The sequence below is a fragment of the Tyto alba genome, unplaced genomic scaffold (assembly GCF_018691265.1).
Source record: "Tyto alba isolate M040663 unplaced genomic scaffold, T.alba_DEE_v4.0 Super-Scaffold_7, whole genome shotgun sequence".
NCBI classification, from domain to species: domain Eukaryota; kingdom Metazoa; phylum Chordata; class Aves; order Strigiformes; family Tytonidae; genus Tyto; species Tyto alba.
The window spans coordinates 23,153,474-23,178,707 of NW_024881328.1; the positions used below are offsets into that span (position 1 = coordinate 23,153,474).

Genomic DNA, 25,234 nt, shown 5'->3' on the forward strand with positions numbered 1-25,234 from the left:
GCTGCTCTGGCCCAGCCACAGTTCGCGGGGTCCCCGCCTGCCCCCTTCGCGGCCAGCACCCCGCGCGTGGGAGCGGCGGGGCCGGTGGGAGCGGGAGCTCGGCCCCGCCGCCACCGGGCAGCGCGGTGCTCGGCCGCGGGTCAAGCCGGCGCTGTCTAGGGAAAGCTGGAGACTCGCCGAGGGAGTCTCAAGGCGGAAAGCGCTGCCGGGGGTGCCGCCCCCGCCGCCGCTGCGCAGCCCCACCCGCCGCCCCGGGGGCGAGGCAGAGCGGCGGCGGCACCGGGGCCGGGCGGGCCGCCCCTCCCCGCCCCAGCCCGCCGCCCCGGCGGTCCCCAGCCCCCGTGCGGAGCGGCGCGGAGGGGGTGGCGGCAGCCCTGTGACTCATGCCTGCGTCGAAGCAGATCAGCTGGCGATTCACGCTTTTAAAAAAGCAAATCCGAGCACTTCTGGAAAAAAAAAGGTCATCTCGCATTAAATTCCGCGGCGCGATTGGTATTCCGACGTCGTTTCTGGCGGAGTTTATAAGCGGCGGGTCGCTCCCAGGCTGGAGTCGCCCTGCCTGCCTGGACTCCGGCGGTAAGAGTGTCCGCTCGCCCCCTCGGTAAGTCTCCTCTAAACAGCATCCTATTTTGACAAACCTTTGGGAACCTCTTCCAGGATCTAGAGCTCTTTTTTTTTTTTTTTTTTTTCCCCCCGCTAAAATCGGTTTTGGTCGCTGTCGTACCTATAGAGAGATAACGGGCATTTTGAGACAGCCAGCGCCTTAGACATTGTGTTAACCTGTTACTTCACTTCCAGGCATTGTCTAGATAATCTCTTTTGCTTTACTGTTGTTTTCTTTTTCCCCTTGACAAAAAGTGAAATACCTGTTTTCCACTGAAATCGTTGATCCGTTGCGTTTACACGCGGGCGTAAATCCGCCCAGCAGTGGAAATGAATCGGTAGCTACCGTCTTGAAAAAAGCCGCTAACAAAGGAAGCGTTCGTTCGTTACCGCGACCTTCATTTTCCTTACAAAGGGAATAAAATAAATCCCAGGTAGCCGTGGGGACAAAGAGACGAGCGGGGCACTGACCCGGCAATTCTCGATCAGCGACCCCGTATTGGTTATCGGAGCGCCGTGTCGGCCAGGAATGAGCTGAACATCTGGCGAGGAGGAGGGCTGGTCCGGCACCTTCCTCCCCCAGCCAGACATGTCTTCTGCCATTTGTGCCACACAAGCGAGCGCGGGCACGGGAGAGCGCTGGTTAGTGCTGGAGCACGGACTGGTCCCCACTTGCCGAAACGCATGTGTGCACATACCCATGTGTGTGGCGCCTGTCATTGGACCTGGGCAGAACGCGCCTTTGTGGCGGCGGGGGTTTGTCTGTCAGTCCTTCCTGAATGCTTAGCCCGGCGCGTGTTTGGGGCTCGGCTGATAACGGCGCAGAAACGGGCTCTGGGCGGGATCGTAGGGCATTCGGGCTGGTGATTTCGAAGCCCGCTTTGCACGCTGCTTTCCATTTGACGCGAGCCACGTAATTGCCCTGCTCGGCGGCCGGCGATATAATTGCGATAGACTTCATGCTCTGCTAAATCCGCCATTCAGGCGCGGGGGGCAGCGCCTTGGCACCCAGCGAAGGGACGATTTTGCTCTCCAGCCTGTCGAGGCGTTTCCCCGGCGCGACCGTCTCCCGCCGCCGGGCCCCCCCGTCCTGCCGCCGCCCCGGGACCTGCGGGGCTCTCGCTGCCCTGCGGGCTGCCGCCCGCCGGGCGGAACTCCGGTGCGGTTCTCCGGGAGACCAGACTACTAAAACCACCTTTTCTTCCTTCCAGCAAATTCCTTGCTGCCCACCCCTGAGAAAAATACCGGAGGAAACCCGGGCTCCGGGGACTGGGGCTTTTCTGAAGGGATGGCTTCCTCCGCTCCCTCGTCCTCCAACGATGCTCCGGACCCCACCCCAACTAATTTACGACCCACAAGTAGGTTTTAATGTTTTCCTCGCTTACAGTGTTTTGGAGGCTTTTTCCAGCTAGGTTGGAAAGACCAATTTCGAAACGAAAGGATAAATCCGCGAAGCCCCGTTCCGCGCCGTTAAGCAAGGTGCGGAAAGTGCTCGACACAAAGAAACCATCTTCCTGGTGGGAGCGGGAGAGCTCGGTCCGTGGAGAACAAAACGCTGGGAGGAAAAGCCCACCTCAGCGGCCAGCTCTGCCTTTATCTTACAGCCACATTTGAGGGATTTAGACAATAAACTGAACCCCCAGATAGCCAAAAAACTGGGATGTTGTCAGGGGTGTGGAGAAAATTAATCAGTTAAAGGGCGAAGTTACACCAGTGGCTTAAAGCGGGTGTCCCCCCCTCCTTACATTTTATAAATGCTAATGCTGCAGTTTCCTTTCAGCCTACGCTGAAGCCTGTAATTAAGCGAAATTTGGATGCTAATTGTAGCTTTTCAAAGCCTTGTATTCCTAATTGCTCTGAATTCGCCTTGAGTTATTGAGGTGTGAGTGGGAAGCAAAGGCTGCTGCAGGTGGATAGAGAATCAGTTTATAGCCCTGCCAGGCAATTCAGACCATCGCCTACCGAAAATAAAAAAAAAAAAAAAAAAAAAAAAAAAAAAAGAGGCTCCATGCTATAAAGCATCAGAGACAAAGAGCGGGCAACAGTGAGAAATAAAGGTTGTCAGGCACGGCAAAGCGGGGAATATCTGTTACCCTGAAAGGGCTACGAGGCACGAGCATCGGAGTCATTATTGTCATTATTCAGCAGCTGGAAGGAACGGGGGAGGGGGCGAAGGGCAGCCCCGGCTCTTGGTGCGGGCGGGAGTGACAGGCGCTGCTGCCTTCGGCTGAGGGGTCGTACGCAGAAATCGAATTAACTGGCAACGCGGCTAAAAACGAGCCGGCCTCTAACAGCAGCACCCCGCCTGCCGGCGCGGGCCCCGTCCCTGCCGAGACGGCTCCTCCGCCCGCCCGCGCCCGGGCTCTTTCCCCCGCTTCCCCCTCGCCGGGGGCCCGGCCGCGGCCCGAGTCGCCCCGTCCCAGCCCCTCCGCCGCCTTCGCCCCTCTCGCCCTCCGGGAGGGGCTGGGCTGTGTCCTGGGCCGAGGCCGGCGCACCACCCGTCCCCCCCCTCAGCCCCGGGCTTCGTTCCCCGCAGCTTCGGGCCCCACCGGGGCGTGGCCGGGCCGCGGCTCCCGGGGCTGGGAAGGAGCCGGACCCCTCCGTCGGTGCGGGCGCGCTCCCGGCGCTGCCCCCGCTCGGGAGCCTCCCGGCGGCGTTTCCTCGGGCGCGCAGGGCTGGGGGGGGCAGGGACTGCCGGCCCTGGGGCCGCCTCAGAGTGTGGCCGGCCCGGCCCGGCCCGGCCGAGCCGCGGGGCACCGGGACGCTGCGGAGCGAGAGCCGCGCCGGGAGCGTCCCGAGAGTCGGCGGCTCCTCAGGTCCGGCCGAGGCTTAGTCATGCAAGTCCGATCATCTAGTCAAATACTGTTTTTCACCCAATTAATTCCTGAACTCTTTTGTGACCCCATTTCACGCCACTTTGTTTTAAGCTGCCACTTCCCTGGAGCCCCGCCAGTAAATTATTAGATGTTCAGGTCCCGGGTGCTTTCCCCTCTCCTCTCGGCGGGCCATGGCGTGTCACCCCGCTGCCGCCCGAGCCTCAGCTGCCCCGCACACGACACGCTCCGGCGCCGCCGGGCTCGGGAAGCCGCCGTTCCCCCCGGGGCGGAGGGGGGGGGGGGGGCTGGGGCGGGGGCCCGGCGGGCCCACCGCCCCAAGGGAACCACTCTGCCCTCTCTTCCAGCTTACGACGCGTGGTGCGGCGTGGCTCACGGGTGCACTAGGAAGATCGGTCTGAAGATATGCGGTAAGTCCGCCCGTGCCTCGCCGTACGCGCCTCCGCCGCGGCCCGGGGCCCTCCCGCGGCTGGTCGCCCCCGGGGCCGGGCGGCGGCCTGGGGCGCCCCCTGCCGGCCGCATGGCGGCCCCGGCGGTGGCGCCGGCGGTGGCCCCAGCCGCCGTGCCCGCCCGTGGACCGGCGCTGGCCGGGGCCTTGTCCGCCGCGGGCGGGCCGGCTGCGGGCCCCGCCGCCCCTCCTGCCCGAAACGGGGGTGCGCAGGCACCGGCCACCGCCGGCGGCGGGAGCGCAGGGCCCGGCGGCAAGGAACGAGCGGGGGGTTTGGCCACCTCTCGCTGTCGGAAATTTTTCAACCTTATCTGACTAGAAAATAGGGATCTCCTGGGGGAAAAAGATTAACGAGAGCCTTATTAAAGAGCAATTCGTCAGCTTGCTGTGCTGGTAAGATAGCGCTGGCAGCCAGTCAGCGCCAGGCACATGAAATGCAGGAAGGGAAATAAATGCACAATCAGATCACAACGTTATAGCAAGAGATTCATTTGCAGATAACAAGCTGTCTTCCTTCTCCAGATTTCTCAGTAGCGCCTTTGCTTTCAGAGACAAACAGCCAAATCTTAATTTTCTGATGGAGAGAATCGTTCAGCTTAGCCCGTGCCCCTTATGAATAGAAATCAGTTCCCATTTTCCCCAGCTACCTCTTTTGGGGGGATGGGAAGTTACTTCATAGGAGAAACAGGCCTTTTTTTCAAAGCAGAGATATTTAAACCTCTTGCCCTATTTGCTCGAGCTGAAACTCATTTGCTAAACGTTTTGTTACCTGGAAGTTTGGACTGGAAAAGAATCGGGGTGCGCATGTTTAACACTGTGTCTATTGAAGATTTCATTGGTACCCGCAGGCGACATTAACGAGTAATCGCTTACTTCTATAAATAGCTCCTGATCTGGGTTTAATGGACCATTTCCCTACCAGTCCCTTCAGTGGCTGGAGCGATGGGCTTTTTCATCATCATTTTAATTTAGTCCGGCAAGCAGAACTGATAAAGTAACGCACCGTTAGGCTTGTTTCGTGTTGCTAGACTACCGGGGTTACCGAGGGACAGCGCAGCTTCTCTCGATGAGATCAAGTACACTGAACATGAAATATCCCACCATTTTGGATTTAAGATGAGTAAAAGAGAGTGTAGTAAAGGCTTTGTGTCGGGAGTTCAAAACAAGCAGGGCTGCTGTATTTTTGGCTCGGGTTTGGTGCTCGTTTTTCCTTTTTCCTGTTTTATGCGAAAAATACACCCCAAATAGTGACGGTGATTCAGAATCATCAGATACGATCGCGACCACTGGTTTTGCTCGTATGAGCCCTCCCACTTGAATCTAACACCTTCACAGAGAGGGGAGGTTGCCATTGTAAGCATATAGAGTGAAGTGTTAAGGTTGCCAGGAATCCTAATTAAACATGCTGAACAAGTTGACGTTTGACTATTACAGATGATGTCCCCTTGCCCTTACCTTTCACGAGGCATCATACCGGACCCTAAATATTGTGCAGCCACAAAGCAATTGTAAACCAAGCGCCTCGCAATTGCTCTTTGTGTGTACCATACAGAAATCGATGTAATTCTCAATGCAAACTTTAAATAAGGGTTGAGCTCAGAGAAAAGGCAGGTCTTGAACAATGAGTCGTTTCTTCCACCTGTGTTGTATATTATGTGTTTGACATTTCCAGTAATTACGTATCCAAGATGTATGCCATTTCTCCTCAAACAACTGACCGATTTAAGGATTAAGCTCCTTCCCTTTCTGGTTGAAAGCCGCCGCCTGAAAGGAGCCCTGCCGCTGCCACCCCTCCGCGCTCTTCGCCTTTGCATATATCCACTTAAAAAAACCCGGAGAACATATTTTAAAGCGGTTGAATGAACTTACACGGTGGGCAAAGCATGGGCAGATCTTCCCGTGTCTGGTGTTGCATGCTACACCTTTCACTCCCACCTCGGCAATTATTATTGCTGCTGGGACCGATCCTGCTAACATTTGCTTGGCACCACTGGAAATACTCGACGTAGTAAAACTGCTCAGGTGCATCTTCAGCTGTTTGGCCCCGGCCAGCTGAGGACTCCCAGCCCAGCGAGCACCGCAGGAGAGGGGGATTTCAAAAGTGGTCACGTAAGCGAGAAACTCGGCTTGTCTCCGGCGTCCGTGGGATTTATGCTGCCAAGTCACGTAGGCGGTGCTGAAGTCCCCGGCCCTGGAGCTCCCGCAGCTGCCCTCGACCTGCATCGGCCGGGATCCGGCGGGCCCGGCCCCGCCTCGGGAGCGGCGGGACCGAGGGGGGGGGTCACACGCCTGCCTTGTGCTTTCCTGGGGGAAATCACACCCGATTCGTGGTCAAGCTGAGGACCGAGGGATTCCCTCGCCAGTCTGGTCTCACTCGGCTTTCCAAAACTCGAGGTCTCTTGAAGCGCAGCGAGGACGATCCCTGTCCGGGGAGCCCCTGCGGGAGGTGGCTACGCTCTCCCCCGCTGCAGGAGAAGCAGCGCGGACGCGATTTCATCCGCTGCTACTTGCTGGATCTCTCCTACCCCGACTTTACTTTTCACATCGGATACAGACGAAAGGTTTGCTACCGTCATGCGCTTGCCCCGGGCGTGGAAAGAGCCTTCGACGGCAGGCTGCCGCGGTTCCACGGGGCGGGCGTCGGCGCCGGGGAGCGGCCCCTACCTCGCCGGGGAAGGAGCTGGGGGAACGAGGGGGTCAGGCGGCCCCACAGCGCGAGGCTACCCCTGCCCCGCTGGGTTCCCCCGTGTACCGGCCCCTCCGGGTGCGTGGGATACTGCCGTGGCCGAGGGACCTGGGCGAACGACACGTCACCTACGGCCAGATGAGCTGATGCCGGGCGGCAGCAAGTTCCTCCCTTAAGACTCTTTTTTTTTTTTTTTTTTTTTGTATTTATAATCTCCGCCCTCGGGCCGACCCACGCGCGGCCGCGCAGCCCCGCGCTGGCAGGCCCCCGTGTGAAGCCGCTCCGAGTCCCAGCTGATCCCCCCCGCCTGAGCTCGCTGCCGCCGGCTTCGGTATAGAACAAGGGGTCTGGGGAGCCCCCGCGGGGAGGAGACGCGTGGGCATGGGGCGAGCTCCGTGCTGCTGCTGCCGCCCTGGCTCGGCTCCGGTTAGGCCAGACCCTTCCGCGAAGTCCCGGCCTCTCGGAGCCTGGTGCGGGCCGAACCGAAGGCCACCACGGGCCCCCTCGGGTAGGGAAGCGCTGCCCCCTCTTCCACCGCGGGTCGCGTGTCTGCACGCCGGGCGTGCGGCGGGAGCACGGCTCTCGGGGAGCTGCTTGTTCGCGCAGCCGGCTCTTCTCACGAAACTCTTCCCACTGAGCGTCGCCACCGAGAGCCTGGAGGAAAGACACGTGGAAAAATAAAGCAAAATGAAGCCACAGGACCTGGGGAGAGAGGATCGCTCCGGAATTTCAGTCTAGGCTGCACCTGCTTCGGTATCGGCTGCTCCACTTAATGAGCAGGCGAACAGCACTAGCTGTTGCAGATGCTGGTAATCGCTGCGAGGACCGTTAAGAGCAGTAACAGAACTAAAAGGGAAAAAAAAAAAAAAAAAAGTCATCGAGCCTGGACGGCTACTGTTTTACAGAAAGAGTTGCCCTAAAATAGTTCTTTTCTCTTATAACTCGTATGCCTAAAAGCATCACAGAAAAAAAAAAAAAAGTCATTAGTAGAAGATCAGTATTAAAAGACAAAACGTGTTCGCTGAAAGAATGGACTTGACGAACCTGCCTGCGAACAGCCCTCCTGTAAACTTGTTTGGGTGCAGAAGGGGCTGGCGGCCAGGGGCTCCATTTTCGGTAGCTCTTGGGGGTCTGGCAGAGGTGCCGTGCCCAGCGGCTCAGGAGCGCTCCCTTTTCTAAAGCTGCAGGAAGATGCAGTCCCCGGGCCCTGCCCACGCTGCGGGGGCCCGGTGGAATAGGCACCCACTCCTGGTTCGCCGGTGGGACCCCAGAGAGCGGGGACACATAGCCGGCAAGCGGAGGGCACCGGGGAGAAGAGGCGTCAGGGGACGTGGGGGAGCGAAGATACTGTGTTGGGTTTTCTCCCTGCAAAGTCCTCTCTGTCGGATATCCCCAGCCGCAACGAGCGTTGGTTTCAACAGTTACTTGTTTGAAAAAAAAAAAAAAGAAAGAAAAAAGGAGGTTGGCACTGCCGTACTGTCTCCTCCAAACATACAAGCACGCTCGCTGCGGCTTGGGAGGTCAAAATCCGATGCCTTCGTTGATAACGAAAATCCCAACACTGTGCGTGTTTTAGCGGGCATGGATTTAATGAATCAAATCCTGAAAATTAAGTGTTCTCCCTGCCTTGTTAAAGTAGACAGGTCTCGTTACTCGCCACGGGCTCTGCGTGGAGCCCACCGCTGGGATTCTTGGAGTGAGGGGACTGATTACTGCCGTTGCACATAACAGCAGTTGTGATCGGGTCCTGGGCGCCAGGGCTGCGTCCCCGGTGAGAGCGGACCTCCTGGAGCCCCTGGGGATGATGCTATCAAAGCATCTTTTCGGGTGGAAAGTCCGCATCTCCTGGACAGGTGCTGGTACGTACCGATCACAGAAAGGTGAGGTTGATGAGTGCTACCGGTGTCCCCAGAGCTCGCTGGACGGCTGCTCCAGAATGGCTGCTTGTCCTCATGCCTTTTGTGCGTGAGAGCACCACGAGGAGAAGTGAAAGTGGCCCTGATTTTAATCATACATCATTGCCCCTGTCTGCTAGGTCCATAAACTTTGCCTGCAGGCTGAAATAGCATTGACTCATCCTGAACTCTCTTCCAGTGGCTGATTACTGAAGTGGAATCTGTCTGATCGACTTAATAAGAATTTACCACTGCACTAAATGACAAAAATTTGTTTTTTGCATGGCTGCGTTTTTGCAGTTGATGGCATTTTGAGCTCTCCTCCTGGAGGCAAATAATCCCCATAAATACTGTTATTCCTGACCTCATTAGACAGATCCAGAGCCAACAACGCTTTGAACTGTTGTCTGGAGAGCTGCTTTAGATATTTCTAAACATGTTGGGAAGTGAGAAAACTCTGACCTGTGTACCTTGCAATAACAATGTAGGGTTCCTGCAAAGAACCAACAGCCTGGAAGACAAGGGCCGGATCGTTAGCTCCCTGAAGGAAAGGCAGTCCTCCAAGAGCCTGCTGGCGTGCGAGAGCAGCGGGAAGGGGTCCAGGTTCCGGCGCACCGAGACAGACTTCTCCAATTTGTATGCCAGAGGTAAACGCTCTTTACAGCTTCTGCTCGCTCCAGCTCGGGCACGTCCCTTGGTAGTCTGCCCTCGCTGCCCCTGGAACCTCAGCCATGCTCAGACCGTGCTTTTGCTTGGTTGTTTTTGAGGGAAGCTCTGTGTGTGTGCGTGTTTGCCGAAAGCCGCACTGGCGGTGTGTACCAGTTTCCTGAAATGCAATTTTACGTGCTTTGGGCTGATCCGCTGCAGCTCAGCTCCGGCGGTTCCTCCAGGGTCGCTCCACATCCAGCCTCCGAGAGGAGAGCAATTTTTTATTTTATTTCATCTTCAGTAAAATAGCAATGAAACGGTCTGGTGACTACTGCTACGGGGCCACTGACGAGGAGGGTGGAGAAGGGAAATCAGTCCCTTTGCAGGGAGGAGGGAAACGGAGGGAGGGGGGGGAGGGGGGGCAGGTGCGGATTTGGGGTGCTTTTGGCCCCCGGGAGGCGAGTGCCCCGCACAGCGTTAGCGTTGCAGGGTGTGCTTTGGCCGGGGGGACCTCAGAGGTGCCCCCGTTTTTCCCGTGGGCGACCTGGTCTCGCCCTTCCCCTCCGGGCCAGAGGGACCGGGAGCCCTGGGGGCTCGACTGGGGAGTGCTGCGGCCGGCCGGGGCTGGTTCACCTCCACCTCTCCCAAAGCAAGCGCTGACAGTTGTTTTGTCCCGCAGATTTGCTGCCCGCCAAGAATGGCGAGGAGCAGACCGTGCAGTTCCTGCTGGAGGTCGTGGATATCCTCCTCAACTATGTGAGGAAGACGTTTGACAGATCCACCAAAGTGCTGGACTTCCACCACCCCCACCAGCTCCTGGAGGGCATGGAGGGCTTCAACCTGGAGCTCTCGGACAACCCGGAGTCCCTGGAGCAGATCCTGGTGGACTGCCGGGACACGCTGAAATACGGAGTGAGGACAGGTAGGTTTTCACACACTACTCTGGAGAGTCCCTCCTGGGGCTTTTCTCTGGCCCACCGTGAGGGGGGCGGGCTTGAGCCCACGGAGGTAAACCCACAGCCTCTCCCCACCCTCGACTCTGCCTCCCTGGAGTCTCAGCTCCCGGGCTGTCTGTGGGCGCTGGAAATGTCTCTGCTTCGAAACAGAAGTTACCGATGCACCACCCGTCCCCAGCGGGCAGGGCTCGGTGCTGTTTGCAGAGCCCAGAAACAAGTTTTTAAGACGTAATCTCTTTCATTTGATGGAATGCGAGCTGTCTGTATCTCCGGGGAGCAATATCATTAGGTAAATGAGGGCATAAATGACACCGAATTTGCAGTTTTTCTTCTTTATGTTCTCTAGACGCTTAATGAAAAAGAGACTGAAATCCTAGGAATCATCAATAAAGGAACCCTGTGGATTTCAGCCCATTTCCCTGGAGCCCCGCCTGTCCAGGTCCTTCTGAATCACATAGAAATGCCCGTTTATAGTAACTTACTTTACCGGGCGATCTGCGGTCAGGCTCTAGAACAAAGCCTGTGCTCTTTTAGGCTGTTCAGCCCGAAATATTTTACATCTGTATCGGCAGAAAGCTCGGCTGGCAACAAGCCCCGAGTGCTGTACGTACCCAAGCAGGTCAGGAACTGGAGCGGTAACGGCGGGGGGGGGCCGCGTCTCCCCTCCCCAGACCCGCTCCGGCGTTTCAGGGCTGCTGAGCCCGGCTCGGCTCGCTGCCCTCTCGGGCTGGGCTCCCGCGGCGGGCGGGCTGCCAGGGCGGGCTCCTGCCGGGCCGTGGCCGGGCGGGCAGCGGCGAGCAACGGCTCCTGAAGGACCGGGTGCCGCTTTCTGCACTGCTCAGTTGTGAAGCTGCGAAAAGCTAAGGCACTGCATTCAAGGAACAAAACCTTGACAACAACCGTGGCGGTTAGCTTCCCGTCTTTTCCCATTTACATGGTGGTTTGATTTACTCAGGAGCGTGAGGGGCCCATTTAGACTTTGTGCCGTTAATCAGTGGAGCGTGTTTCACTCCCAAATCCGTGGGTGGTTAGGCAGGTAGCCGGCAGCAAAGCCAGAGTCGCAGCGGTCTGTGTGCTTGCACCGTTGTTCCGCTATCGATTGCGCAGGGACGTCGAGCAAGCTCTTCTTCCTCACCCGGGCCTCTCCTGGAGCTTTTGCGGGACCGTCAGGACCTGTCCCCGGGAGCTGAGATGCAGGTATCGGATCGGACACAAGCTCTGTTCAAAGCAGTACCTGGTGCAGCTCTAAAGAGCTGTTCGGAGCGTGTCCTGGACCCCGGGGACTCCCGTCTCTCCAGGCCAAGCTTCCTTTAAAGCCAGCCGGCCCGACTCCGCAGCCCCGCGTCAGGACACGCGACAGCTTTGGGAGGTCGGCGAGATGTCACTTCAGAGAACTTCCCCAACCGTGCGTCAGGGCAAGGGAAGGGGTTGCTGATTTGCGAAGCAACTAGCTAAGCCGTGGTGGTATTCGTAGGCGGTAGCCCTGGGCCGCCCGGCTCCCCGCGGCGGGAGCGGCCCGGCCGCTTCGCTTCCCGCCGGTTTCGGCGGCAGCCGCTGCTGCGGGGAGCGCCGGGCCGCGCCCGCGCCTCCCGCTGACACCGCTCGGAGCGGAATCGCATTTATTCCTTTATGTCAAAAGGTGCTGACGTGCTCAGTGTTGAGACAGATGCGACGTGACAGGGCCCCTCCGGGCATCGAGCGCTGAACCCCCGCCTCTCAGGCTGGGCCGCCCCCCGGGTGTTATCTGCGTGTCCTTTCCCGAGAGAGCGGAGATCAGGGCTGAATCGTGACACCTCCCCTCAAAGTCTGTCATCGTTTGTTCGGAATTTCATCTCTTCGTCCTAGAAAAGTAGGCCCCCCAGTAGTCGGGCTTGTTACGTATAAAAGTTGTTGAAGCAACTTTGGCTGAAATACAGGAATATGATTGACTTCGGTTTGGTAGCAAAGCCCTTGTTTATGAGGCGTTTTAAACCATGGGGGGAAAAGGCCTGTGCCGGGGAGCTCTGAGAGGGGGGTCTTGGCGCTCCGCTGCAGCGGGTCCGGCCGCGCCCCCTCCTCGCGCCCCTTCCTCCCTCCGCCCCCCCCCCCCCCCCCCCCCCCCCCGCGCACCCCTCCCTGGCTCCGGTAGCCTCGGCGCACGCCGATGAGCCCCCCCTCTCTTTCTCTATTCACATGCAAATGGACCCAGCACCTGGAGGCTGTTACTGCCAAGTACCGCCCCGCCCCCCCAAATTCACAGCGCGGAGCGGGGGGACTGTGGGGCTGGGCTAGCCTAGCCTGAGCGCTTGCACAGGTTCCGGAGGCGTTCGGGAGGCTGTCCGTTCTCAGGTTCTCTCTTTAAACGCTAACCATTCCATACACGAGCTCCCTCCAGAGCGGCTTTTCAGGTTTATAACAAGACACCCGTGACTGTTGGTTAACGGCCTCATCGTAAGCAGGACTTGCTTTGAAAACTTTGCGGCGGGTGTGTTACGAGTGCAAAACTACCGTTTGCCTCAGGATAGTTGGACGGTTTAAAACTGGAGCTTGAGATGGCGGTGGAGTTGTTCTAATTTACCCTCGCTTCTCTTTCCAGGGCACCCTCGCTTTTTCAACCAGCTGTCCACGGGCCTGGACATTATTGGCTTGGCTGGGGAGTGGCTGACATCAACTGCTAACACAAACATGTAAGCGGTGTCTTGTCATCAGCCTCTGCCACTGGTGCTTGCAGGGGCTGCCATCCATCATGGTGGAAGACATGCATTGTCACAGACGCGTATAATTTTCTTCTTTAAATGACGATTGCTGCGTCTTCAATAAAAGTGTCTCATTTTTCTTAATGCGGCAGTAATACAGTGAAAATAGTTATATAAAGCTGAACAGTTTTACATTTCTGATAAATAGAAATGCAAAGATCCCATGGTAAGTGAAACATGATGATTCTACCATAACATGAAATTATTTTTCTTCTCTTGGACCAATCTTCCTTATCTTTTCCCCAATTTCTTTTTGTAAGCTTGGCATCTAGACTGAGTAGTTCTGCGGCTATCCATATACTAACACTAGAATACAAAATATAAAAAAAGTTTATTGTCTTTTCTCCTCTTGATTTCAGAGGTAGCAGGCTTGTGGCACCACCTTCTCTTGTCCATGTGCTGGTAAAGAAGTGGCTTCTGGGTGGTTTCAAAATAATTAAAAATCTAACACTGTAAATTAATTTGATGATAATGAGGAAATTGCTCAGTTTAAGATTTGTTAAAATTGTGTGTAAATAAATGGAAGTATAAAAAGATTAAAAATATATAAATGTGTGTACTTATAAAGATATATATAAAATGTTATATCTAGAACATATCAAGGAGGAAACTTTTCCTAATTTTTATTGACGTCAAAATTAATGAAAGCTAGATGTAAATGTAAGGTATTATGTTGAATTTTTGAAACAAAGAGTGTAATTGATTAACAGAAACCACTCCCAAACCAAAAAGCCTATCAATTTTTTATTTATGTGTTGATTTGTATATGCTTAGAAATGTGATGGGAGTCCAAATAATTGTCAGGTAACAGACTGCTCTGTTTTAGTCCTATATTGGATGTGTTTTAACCCTGAAGCTACCTCTCTTTTGGGTAGTTTGTTGCTAATTGGCAGAACACAGAAATGTATCTGCAGACTGGAAAATGAACAATATTTTCACTGGCCTATCCATGAGTATATGGTTCATTAAGTATAGCTGTTTACTAGCACCTCTGTGTAGATTAGGAGCTGTGCTTGTTTTGTGACATTAGCAGTAAAGAAAAATACATAAGGTGCTTCAGCCAAACCAGTCTGTTCTTTGTAATAATCATCTTCTCAGTTAGTTCTCTGCTAAAAACTGCTATGAGACATTCAGATTTAAAAGCTGGTCGGGAACCAAACCTAGCAACATGTATTTTAATAGTAAAACAAGTATTGCAAAATGCTTTAAAATGTGCTATTTTTTATTTGTTTTTGACCCCACAATTAAAAGTGAAAATAAATCTGATTACATTTCTAAGAGAAAACTTTGCTTAAGTATTGTTCCTCTGTGGCAAAAACATATTCCAGAAAGTGTCACTTTTTGCAAGCCCTTTTCCCTTTGACTAATTTAGCTTAGTTATCCTTTTGTAATCAGTGAAATTGCACAAATCTGATAGGACATAATAGAATGAAGCTCTGTGGCAGACTGTGATAGTATTATGAAATATTGCCATCATTATTAAGAACATTGCACTCACTTCTGAAAGAGTAACTTTTTTTAAAATATGAGGTTGTTTTTCCTTTGATTAGTTTAAAAAGCAATTTGTTAAATAGCTAGTTCTGTAAAGCTAGTTTCTGATCCATTTATACTTTAAACAAGAACATACCTTGAAAATACTTCTCTGTGAGCAGGAAAATTGAGTATATATTTGGTTGTATGAGGTTTGCCAAATGCAAAATAATTCATCACTTTTTTTTCAGCAAACCAAGGTCAACATAGGTTTTCAAATAACAGAGTAATTGCAAGTGAGGTTAAAGCAAGATGTTTGTAAAATGTGATTCAAAGAATTGTCAGAGAAGGTTATTAAAGAGCCAAATCATCTCTGTGAGCTATTTGGAACATATTATTTGTTTTGAGCAGTGTTCCAGTACAGGAGAGCAGGTTCTGACCTCTACCTAGAAACTGTTCTAACCTATTTCAGCTACACAAGCAACAGTAACACTGCATTATGGCAGGGAATGTTTCCCGTTTGCTATTTTTTCTTTTCTACCTATAAACAATACTTAAAATATTTGCAGACAATTAAAAAAGATGTGTTTTCTTTCACAAATGAGTTTTGAGTAATCAAAACATCTGTACTCTCTTAAAATTTTAAATCGTCATTAGGAAATGTTACTTAAATGTCTATGTGAAGGTAATATATTAAATTAAACATAATAAGCTTCCCACATTGACTTGGAAATGTATTATTGTGCTATTCATAGTTCAGTCACTACTAATAGGACCTTCAGGGTGGAAATCTCAAAAGTTGCTGTTATTCATCCAGCTGTAGGGTCTGTATTATCTGTATAACAGATAGTATGTACAGATATGTAGGGTCTGTATAATCTGTATTGCAGGGTATTAGCTCACCCTGCAGCAGCTAGCTGAGGTTAGAAAGCAGTAATATTATCTGCAAGTTCTCTTTATGCCCATGCCCACTCTTAGCCAAGATAAGAGAATTATATTGGTATTTTCAGTATTATGCATTTATGCTTATGAAAATCTAACATAGAAAAATGATGTAAAAAGCTTTACATTTATTCTCAGAACGCTTTTTACATACTGACAAACAGGAGAACAGGTAGCTAGAATGATTTGGCCTGGTAAAATGATTTGGTCTTTAAGTGAGGGCAGAATTAAGCACACACTGGCCACTGCCAAAAAACTCATTCATTTATTGTTAGTATAGAGCTGAGACTCATGACTGCTTTAGTTAGTTCATAGAAATACCTGTAAAGGTTGTAACTGTATGAAAAAATCTAAAATTTTTGTGTCAGGACATTCATTCTAAAGTTTGACAGTTCCTTCCAAGCCAAACACATTTTCTGCACTCAACTGAATTTTTCAAAATCATTTAAGTTTAAAACAAGTATGAGTGAACTTTAGAGTATGTGATTTTTAAAATTATAGCCATCTTCTAATATAGCTTTATTGTCCTTATCATTTATAATCACCTGCAGTCTTGTCTTCTTAGCTTTGGAGACTCAGAAAATAATTACATAATAAAACAAATAAACACTATTTTACTTGGATTTAAATATATTAAAAATTCCCTTTGTGAACACTTGATATTTTATATACAAAAAACTTGCTTAACTTTATATGGTTTTTGTACAAGCCTTTAAGTCTTCTGGAAAGCATGTAGAGATTAGTGTGCAAGGTCTCAGGACAAAAATAAAAATGTGTTTAAACTGGTGTAAAAAAACCCACATTGACTTAAACGTATCTTGTATTAGACTACAGTGACCTATACACCGCCAAGTTCCTGTTGACTTCATCTGGTCATTCTTCCTAAATAAAGATTGGAATATATCCTACACTTGTAGTGCTTAAAAACAAAACAAACACAATGCCACTGTTAGCAGACACCAACTGATCTATTAATTTTGTCTCTGTAAATATTGGCAGTACCCAAACTTCAGATCAGTGTTCAACTGACTTGTCTCTGACAGTTCTAATGATAATAAAAGCAAAATAAGCCATATTTTGGCTTCTGAAAATAGCGATTACAACAATTAAACAAATTACAAATACTGTTTATTCTTAAAGGAATGTATTAAAAGTAGTGGTGGTGTTTCTCTGATGGACTAAGGACCCATAAGGACTGAAGCAAAAATTAACATTTTAACTAACCAGTATGGCTGTAAATAAAATACAAGCTTTTCAGACACACGTTCCCTCCTTTATATCACATGTCACCTTAAAGTTTGCCATACCTATTTTATATATAATATATATATAAACATATGTTTTGGCAAAATTATTCAAGTGGAAGACATCAGTCGGATCCAAAGTGTCAGGGTGTCGTGTTCTTATAGATTCCTTTGGAAATCACAGGTTGGCTGTTTAGTTTGTTTAGTTTCTCCCTGCTTCCTTTCCCCCCACTCCTTTTTTACCTTTTTTTTTTTTTTTTTGGCATACACAGCAAACAGTATTTGTCTACAGCAGTAGCAATTTATCCATGTATCTTATTCATCAAAAATGGTTGTATGGCTGTCATTTTCCATCCACATATCTGTTTGTGACATCAGGACATATCAGACTATTCAATGTTTTTTGCCCTCATTAAGTGGATACAATAGTTGACTGCTGACTTGTTTTTGGTAATTGGTAATTAGAAAATCATCATTTATAATTATTCTTGACAGTTATTGATCACATGGTATTGTAGAAATAAGTTGTCCTCGGAGATCGTCAACAGAATAAATCCACATAATTAATTGTATTTAGACTTTGAAGTCCTAGCTCAATACTTTGAATTATAGTTTCATTTAGCTCAGTGAAGTTTGCTGTTTTCATAAGGATTTGGCAGTATGTTATTCCACAGGTGTGGAATTAACACTTTGGGAAACAAATGTTCTACAGTACAATCTTGTACAGCAGGCAGCAGCACTATGATGGTGAGCATTAGGTTTTAAGTTGGTTACATAGAAAGTTGCAAAAGAGCTAATACTGCAGTTTTTATTTCCAGTATTGTCTTCCTGAGGATTTTTGTTTGGGTAAGGGTTGCAATATCAGAACCTCAGTTTATAGGAAAACTTTTAGGAATCTTAAGCATTTTCACAAAGAATCACAGACTGGGAATTTATTGCGTGTTTTTAGAATGTGTATTTGATTTTGTTTGTTTGGGTTTTTTGTTTTGTTTTGTTTTGTTTTTTTTTCTTTATCCATGCAGGTTTACCTATGAAATTGCACCTGTTTTTGTCCTCATGGAACAAATAACACTTCGAAAGATGAGAGAGATTATTGGATGGTCCAATAAAGATGGCGATGGAATATTCTCACCTGGTGAGCTTTTCCTCCCTGTTTTGGTGGTTTGACTAAAACTTGAAAAGTTAAAATAAACATAAGATGTGTCTGCCCACAATATCTTCAACACAATACAATGTGTCAGATCTTTAGAAGTAGGAATGCTTTGTTTAAACACCCCACAAAAAAAGTCGTGGGAAAAAAAAAATACTGATTATGGCTATGTATCATGGCTGGTCAACATTTTAAAACTTGACTACAAGCTCTGGTATATACTTATGCATTTAAACACCCTTTTTTTTGTGCTTAATTTCTGGGGGTGCCGAGCAGTCATAATTCCTCCTGAACGGTATCTCTTGAGAATCACAGACTGAATTCCTTGATGGTTAGTGAGGATTTGGGTTCACAGTCATAAAAAGACTGCCTGTCACTTTCTGGGACATATTATCTGGAACATAATCTGGCTGGATTCACAAGTACGATTCCAGTATGAAGACCAAGACAAAGTGTCTTCCCATAAATGTGGTTTAAAGGCAGTCAGCAGTGACAGAAAAAACTGGTAAACCATGTGAAGGTCCTGGACCCGTGTGTGGACATCGTGGGCACCAGGCAGAACTCCAGATTTCTGGGGTTTGCATGGGGGGACACCATCCTGTTTCAGAGGATGAAAGACAATTCCACCTCCTTTTGGAACAGCCCACATAAAATCAGAGAATGTGCACTTGCTTGGTGTCCAGTCCTATCTGCTAGAAAAATACAGATCTTCAGTGTTCTTGTTGATGAAGAAATATTAGAGGAAGAAGTTATCTTATACCTTATGGATGAGATTCATCTTACTAAATCTTGAGGACTGCATCATAGCACTGAACTAATTTTTCTGGGCTCTTTTTAGCACTAAACCAAGAGAAATATGTGCTCTCCTATTCATATTCCTCAAAAGTAAGTGTTAAAATACATTAGCTAAATCAAAGCCTGCGAAGTGCCTCTTTCCCTTAACTGATTATAAGGAAGCTTAGAATAACTAGCTCAGCTATAGAAATCTACTTTTAAGGCATCTACTTCTGTACCTACAGTGTGATGGGATAAATCTATCCAGTGTGCGACATTTCTTCAGTCTCGGACAATTTGAGAAGTTCCTGTTATTCTTGCTAACAAGAAGTTGTCATGCAAAAGCAGCACAATGAAAGCTGAACTTTTTAGGAGTGTGTTACAAAATGTTAGCAATTGAAAGAGATGATGGATAGGAAATTCTATCAGTACGACTTTCTAGAGTGTCTGTCCCTGTGCTGTTTAGACAGATGACCATGCATTTCAGAGATTTATTTTTTCACAGTTCACTGCTACTTTCACTGCATAATGCAAATGAGACTTGTATGTCTTTGGTCCAATATTCATTTTTTCTCATTATCATAATTTTATTATTCATTCATTTATTCATTCACAGGAGGAGCTATCTCCAACATGTACAGCATAATGGCTGCACGCTACAAGTATTTCCCTGAAGTCAAAACCAAAGGCATGGCTGCAGTCCCTAAACTGGTTCTCTTTACATCGGAGCATGTGAGCTTAATACACTGCTAATTCTTAATTTATTGATGTGTGTTGTGAAGATGCTTCGTCATTAAACAACCACTCTGCTAAATATGCATCTGTTTTGCTGCAGAGTCACTACTCAATAAAGAAGGCTGGAGCTGCACTTGGATTTGGAACAGACAATGTGATTTTGATAAAATGTAATGAAAGGTAGGATGGATGCTAAAGTTTTGAGATATTAAATGTGTTCATCTGTTAAACGGTTGTATTGTGCTTAAGGACTGGTTCAGTACAGCGTGTCAGGTTGCTAATTGCCTGTTGAGAAAATCTTAAATTATTTCAACTGTTGCCAGTATTTCCATATGCACTCTTTAATTTTCTTTGTCTTTCTGTTTCTAAAATAATTATAGAGGCAAAATAATACCAGCTGATTTGGAGGCAAAAATTTTGGAAGCAAAACAAAAGGTTTGTTTTTAAAAATTAGTGCTTAAATGCTTGGACTAGTAAAATTACCTCTTCTTTTGAAGGCTGAGGGTTAATATTAAAAGAGAACATTATAATTATATAAATGTCATAATAATATTTTCAGCTGCTTAATTATATGTTCCTGTATTGTTTAGGGAATTATCTATATGTCTTGCTAAGGTTTTCATTTGCTGTTTAAAAACAAAGTATTTTTAATGCTTGAAACACATCTGTATTATCTGTTTTTTAAAAATAACTTTCTGTTTGGAAATATATGGAAAAAAGTATGAAAACATGAAATTAAACCTACTTTTATCCAAACTTTAAAGTTTAGCCAAAACCATCCAAAAATTCTACGAGGCTGCAGTAGATGTAGCCAGTAAATTTAATTTTTTGAGGCATTAATTGTTATTTCTTGAATCAATGCAATGAAAAATTAATTTTGTATAAATCCACCAAAGTTAGAGCAATCAATATTATTATTTTTTTATTTCTTAGCTTCTTTACATTTAGGCACTCTATAAAAATTGTGGTCACATTTACTTAACCAAATGCAAAATTGTCTCACTTTGATCTGATAGTTCCATATTTATTGCTTTTGTTTTGGGTTGCTTTGTTCTGCTTTGTTCTGTTTATTAGTAGATAAAGACCAGAGGAACAATTTCAAGTCTTCAAATCACAATGTAAAAATCACATTTAATTAATTTTGCTTTATACTGCTGTAAAAGTCTCTACTTGACTATTGCTAATCTGCTAGAACATTTGAATGTCCTCACTGAAAGAGATTAGAAAAAAATAATATTCTTTACCTTCTGAAGGTAGGTAGTTATTTTTGTGAAGTTACAGTACAATAAAAACAGAGTTTGTTGCTACCACATATACAATTTGTTAGTTTCTACTGTTGCTTATATACACCTTTCACATGGGAAGAATAACATTTTTAGGCTGGAAAATGGGATAGCAGCATTTCTAAAATTATTTTCACATATATATTTTTTTCTGAAAGATTTTGGATTTGTATCTAATATTTTTATTTTTATTGTAGGGATACATTCCTCTTTTTGTAAATGCAACTGCAGGCACAACAGTATATGGAGCCTTTGATCCAATACAGGAGATTGCGGATATATGTGAAAAATACAACCTCTGGCTCCATGTAGATGTAAGTAACTAAATGAAGTGCTATTATTCAGGCAAAAGATTATTTTTGTTTACACATGTTTTATCCTGCATTAAAATATTTATTAATAGATCCTGGGTAAATTAAAATACGTTAGGCTTTTCCAAAACAGCAAGTATTCTCTTCTTTCTATCTCTTCTAGGCTGCCTGGGGAGGTGGACTCTTAATGTCTCGAAAACATCGTCATAAATTGAATGGAATAGAAAGGTACTACATGGTGCTTAATAATACGGTTATTAAAGTACTTACAGAAGGTACATGGCGCTTCAAAAATTCATGAAAAGATGAATTTGCTGCATTAAGGAGTTTAAATTAAACAAAAGCAAGACAGACAGGAAAGGTACACACTAGGAAGATTGAAACAGTACTAGAGAAGAAAATGATGTACAGCTGAGTGAAAGGTAATTTTTTGGCAGATAAGGAGGACAAGGAAGGGAGATTGTTTTATGCATAGCTTAGAAAGGATCGTAAGTCTGGGAGTGGGTAAAGGAGTGTTTGAGGAAAAAATGAAGTGTGAGAGCTAGACAATCTCTGAAGTGTAGGGCTTTGAGAAAAGCAGTGAAAAATGAGAAATCTAGAGAAGATGTTTGAGCATGAATAAGTGTGATGGGAACGCATGACATGGTGGGAATTTTTAGAGATTCTCTCCTGAAACATGTTTGCAGTTACTTCCAGAAGATAATGGATATGTGTTCTGTCTGAAGTGAGTGTTCTGTAAATGAAAGTTTATAAATATATATATGCATGCTTGCTTTTATATTGCTTATATATATATATGCACACATAAATATATAGGTGTATACAACAAGAGAGGAACACATGATAGACTGAATTAGAGTAACACTGAATTAGCAGCAATTTTTAGGGACAAATTTCAGTGCCTATAAGTCTGGAAAGGACTATGATAGCACAGAGCTGGTACAGTTCTACTGCCCCAGGCAGTAGACTGAGGGAACTTAGAGAGAGGCCAGGAAGAGTCATGGGTGCTCACCATGTCTCAGGGCACAGGGGCCTATGAGTTGGTGCTGTGTGCGATTACATGAAACAAGTAGGAAGCTCCTGTAGAGGCCAGAGTGAAGTCTGCAGAAAAGAGTGTGTGTGTGCCCCCGGGCACATAACCCAGGTTACCAAGATGCTCACTGAGACCAGAAGCCAGCCTTTATTAAGTAATTAATTGAACCAAATTTAGAAAGGCAAAGCATTTGTTTTGGAAGTGATAGCAGAGTGAAGGTGTGACCCTCTCCCCAGCCCTTACAATTCAGACTTGGGAGGACTCCCATGTCTTTGGCACAGTTGTTCCCAATTCAGCAATGACAGTGCTGTAGTCTGTAGAAGATGCTGTGTTTATAATCCCATGGATGTATTTGTCTGTGGATTTCCTCTGAAGGTGCTCTATCATGAGAAGCTGCCTGTTTGAATAAAACCAGAAAAACAATGAAGAAGCAGAAAGATATGATCTTTCCCATCATTGCAGATATTGGCTTCCAGGGAAGCAAAAAGGTTTGAAACAAGCTCTACCCATGTACTCTCAAATTAGCACCAAATGGCTTCCTTGAGTCAACCATGCTGAAGGTGGGCACTGTGTAAAGACATAAAATGAGAACAGTGAACAGTGCTCTTCTTTAGGGAAAACAAACTTTCCTAGTAGTTGGCATCTCATACAGTAAGTGAAGAACAAGTACAAGAAAGAATAGTGCACAGAAGGACTGGTAGGAAAACCACTGTCCACTGGACCCTTCTGTCAGAGGGACAGCAGCGTGTGGTGTGGCAGGAGTACTCTGAAGTAGCAGAGTCAAACCAACCTCTGCCGAGTCCAGTTTGCTGGCCACTCATGTTATGGTAACATATCTAATATGAGGTCAGCACTGTGAAGTAATTTCCTTAAGATGCACAGGTTTCGTCACAGTAGTTTGTCACACCTCTTTTGACCTGAGAGGTGCTAATTAACACCCTCAATTAATCAGCAAATACAGAAAGCAGCAGGCCATGAAATATGATATTATTTATTTTCTACTCAGCTGTACAGATCTTCAAACCTGGGATGGTGCCCACGTGTCCTGCGTAATTGCCTGTCACGGGCCCCAGCTGGGCCCTGTTGCTAGCCCTGGGGCCAGGCTCGGCATGCCCGGAGACACGGGCATGGAGCCGCCCTGCAGAGCTGGCCTTGCGGTGGTAGGGCAGCCTCCAGCTGGCTGGCTCTGCAGGGTAGAGAGTGACGTTTTTGTGTTAAAATAAACCTAATGCTCTTTGCGAAAACAACTTGAAATTGTCTTTGTCTGGAACCCTGAAAGTTAAATAGATGTGCTAAAATGAAACCATAGCGCGCTCAAAAGGAAAAGAGCTGTTATATAAAGTCCTGTGTCCTGACTACTCCATCTGAACTATTAGTGAAGTTTTTTAAAAACTAATTACTTCCTAAGTCTGAGCTACATACCTGCTGGTTTGCCCTGCCTAAGCAGGAGATTTTAGAGGGATAGTGAGTTCCCCAGGTTCAGCACAGACTGCGCTGTTCTTTTGGCTGAGGGGTGCTACGATCTAACCTACCGCACACAGAGGTTCGAATGATATCTGGAATTTTTATGGAATTAATGGTTCTGAGACTGGGGTGAAGGAGTCATTGAGTTGCTCAAAACAGGAACTGTGGTTGTGTCTGTGTCCTCTGAGAGCAGAGTATAGAAGAGGAGGAAATATCTTGGACTTTTCTTTCAACCGCATTGTAAGAACACATGCATAGTCTGTGAAATATGATTATACACTTTCCTTCGCTGGAACAGACAGTGAATCAAGGGGACATCTGGTAATTAATTACTTAGGGTAAAGAGGTCAATGGATGTGCAATGTTGGCACATTTAGCATCATCATTAAACTGTCTAGGATAGTATGTTCAAAATACAGAACATCTCCTCAGCTTGGCTAGTAAACTAGGTGATTTTGTGCGTCCACCTGTGTTTACACATAAAAAGTTTTAAGCTTTACCTACAGAATGGTGGGATTGTGACATAAAGTTTTATAGCCTTTTAACTGTCCATGGGCTTGACAAACTAGTACAGGAAAGGCCTGTTGTGGTTCTAATGCATGAGAAAAGAAGATAAGCATGAGGAATGTCTTTTCCTTTGCTTTCTACTTTTCAGCAGCTGTTCAGTGAAGAAGTGTATTCTCTCAGAATTCATATTATTCCCTTAATTTTCTGACACACCCCCTCCCCCCCAATCAGTACCTTGAATTGATATAACCTGTCAGACTGTTTTTGCTAGTTTTATTAGTGCTGTTTCTAGAATTTGAGTCTTCTGGGGATGAAGTTACTGTATCAGCTAATCAGAATAGTCTGACACTAATTAGCTGGTATTAGTAATCATCTAAACTCATCAGAAGTCTGACATTGCAATGAAAAATTAATTTCCTGGACAGTATAGCTGAGGAAGAAGACACCTGAGACAGTAATAATATCCATAGTAAAATAATCATGGTCCATACATTTCCAGCTGAAAGCAGAAAACAAAGCTGACTGCTTCAGGTTAATTTTCAGTTTTTCAGACCTCCCTGAATATGTAAATTTTTTTTTTGCAGAGCCAACTCAGTCACTTGGAATCCACACAAGATGATGGGAGTGTTGTTACAATGTTCTGCCATTCTTGTCCGGGAGAAGGTCTGCTTTGTATTTAATAATTAAAGAATTAAAAAAAAAAAAATTAAATATCAAGGCCTACTTTTTAAGAGGGTAGTGAAAAATCCATTTAATTTAAAAACTTCTTTTGAAAGGAATAACTGTGTGGATTTACATTGTGTTTAGGAAGTTGTTTTATCTTTTCTGTTTTATTTTGGTTTGGTTTTGTTTTTTTTTTTGTCAAAGCTGTACACAGTATGGGTCAGATATTTAGCTGTTGAATCTTTGCACATTCTAGTAACAACATTAGAGTCATGCTAATATACTTCATCTGAGCATCTGCTTCATTATTTCTATGATATATTGAATATTCATCCTTTGTCTTAATAATTGGTCACAGTCTAAACTGCTTAAATAAAAAGCCACACAGTGATTTAAAAGTTTCTCAGCTCTCTTGGAAAGAAAACATGCTGCTTTTGTTATGACTCCATATATATTTTTTAGGTCTTTCTTCTAGATTCTTTGTTGTCATCAATTAAAGCAAGACCAGTGTCCTAATTCTTTCAAGCAATATATATTTTCCTCAGGTTGTAAAAAAAGTATTATCATCTGTGGATAGGACTAGATGTTGTCTACTAATTTCTGGCACGTCAATTGCTACTAGAAGAGGTTAGTTGAAGAAGTGGTCCCTGTGCACAGAACAGGGATGAAGGACATGTGGGTTCCAGCCCTAGGTCTGCCATTGCTTTTCCAGGTGACCCTTCTCTAAACTGAAGACTGCAGCATTTATTTCCCTTTATAAAACACTTTGACATCTATTGGAGGGAAGCACTAGCCATTATTTAGTTGCACACATGCTTATTATACTATCTATCACAGTATTTTGGTAAAATTT

At 47.0% G+C, this 25,234-nt stretch overlaps 1 protein-coding gene across 1 annotated transcript in view; it reads left to right on the plus strand.

Annotated features, from left to right (window-relative positions):
• The first annotated feature begins 317 nt into the window (after positions 1 to 317).
• Positions 318 to 25,234, plus strand: part of GAD1 (glutamate decarboxylase 1) — a 34,929-nt gene continuing 10,012 nt past the window's right edge. Inside the window, exons 1-13 of the mRNA XM_042784102.1 lie at positions 318 to 601; positions 1,815 to 1,961; positions 3,785 to 3,847; positions 8,955 to 9,113; positions 9,794 to 10,036; positions 12,646 to 12,736; positions 17,484 to 17,596; positions 19,002 to 19,117; positions 19,221 to 19,300; positions 19,501 to 19,555; positions 20,601 to 20,717; positions 20,878 to 20,942; positions 24,303 to 24,381. Coding sequence (XP_042640036.1) covers positions 1,892 to 1,961; positions 3,785 to 3,847; positions 8,955 to 9,113; positions 9,794 to 10,036; positions 12,646 to 12,736; positions 17,484 to 17,596; positions 19,002 to 19,117; positions 19,221 to 19,300; positions 19,501 to 19,555; positions 20,601 to 20,717; positions 20,878 to 20,942; positions 24,303 to 24,381 — 1,251 coding nt within the window. The 5' untranslated portion in view covers positions 318 to 601; positions 1,815 to 1,891. The remainder of the gene's footprint in view (positions 602 to 1,814; positions 1,962 to 3,784; positions 3,848 to 8,954; positions 9,114 to 9,793; positions 10,037 to 12,645; positions 12,737 to 17,483; positions 17,597 to 19,001; positions 19,118 to 19,220; positions 19,301 to 19,500; positions 19,556 to 20,600; positions 20,718 to 20,877; positions 20,943 to 24,302; positions 24,382 to 25,234) is intronic.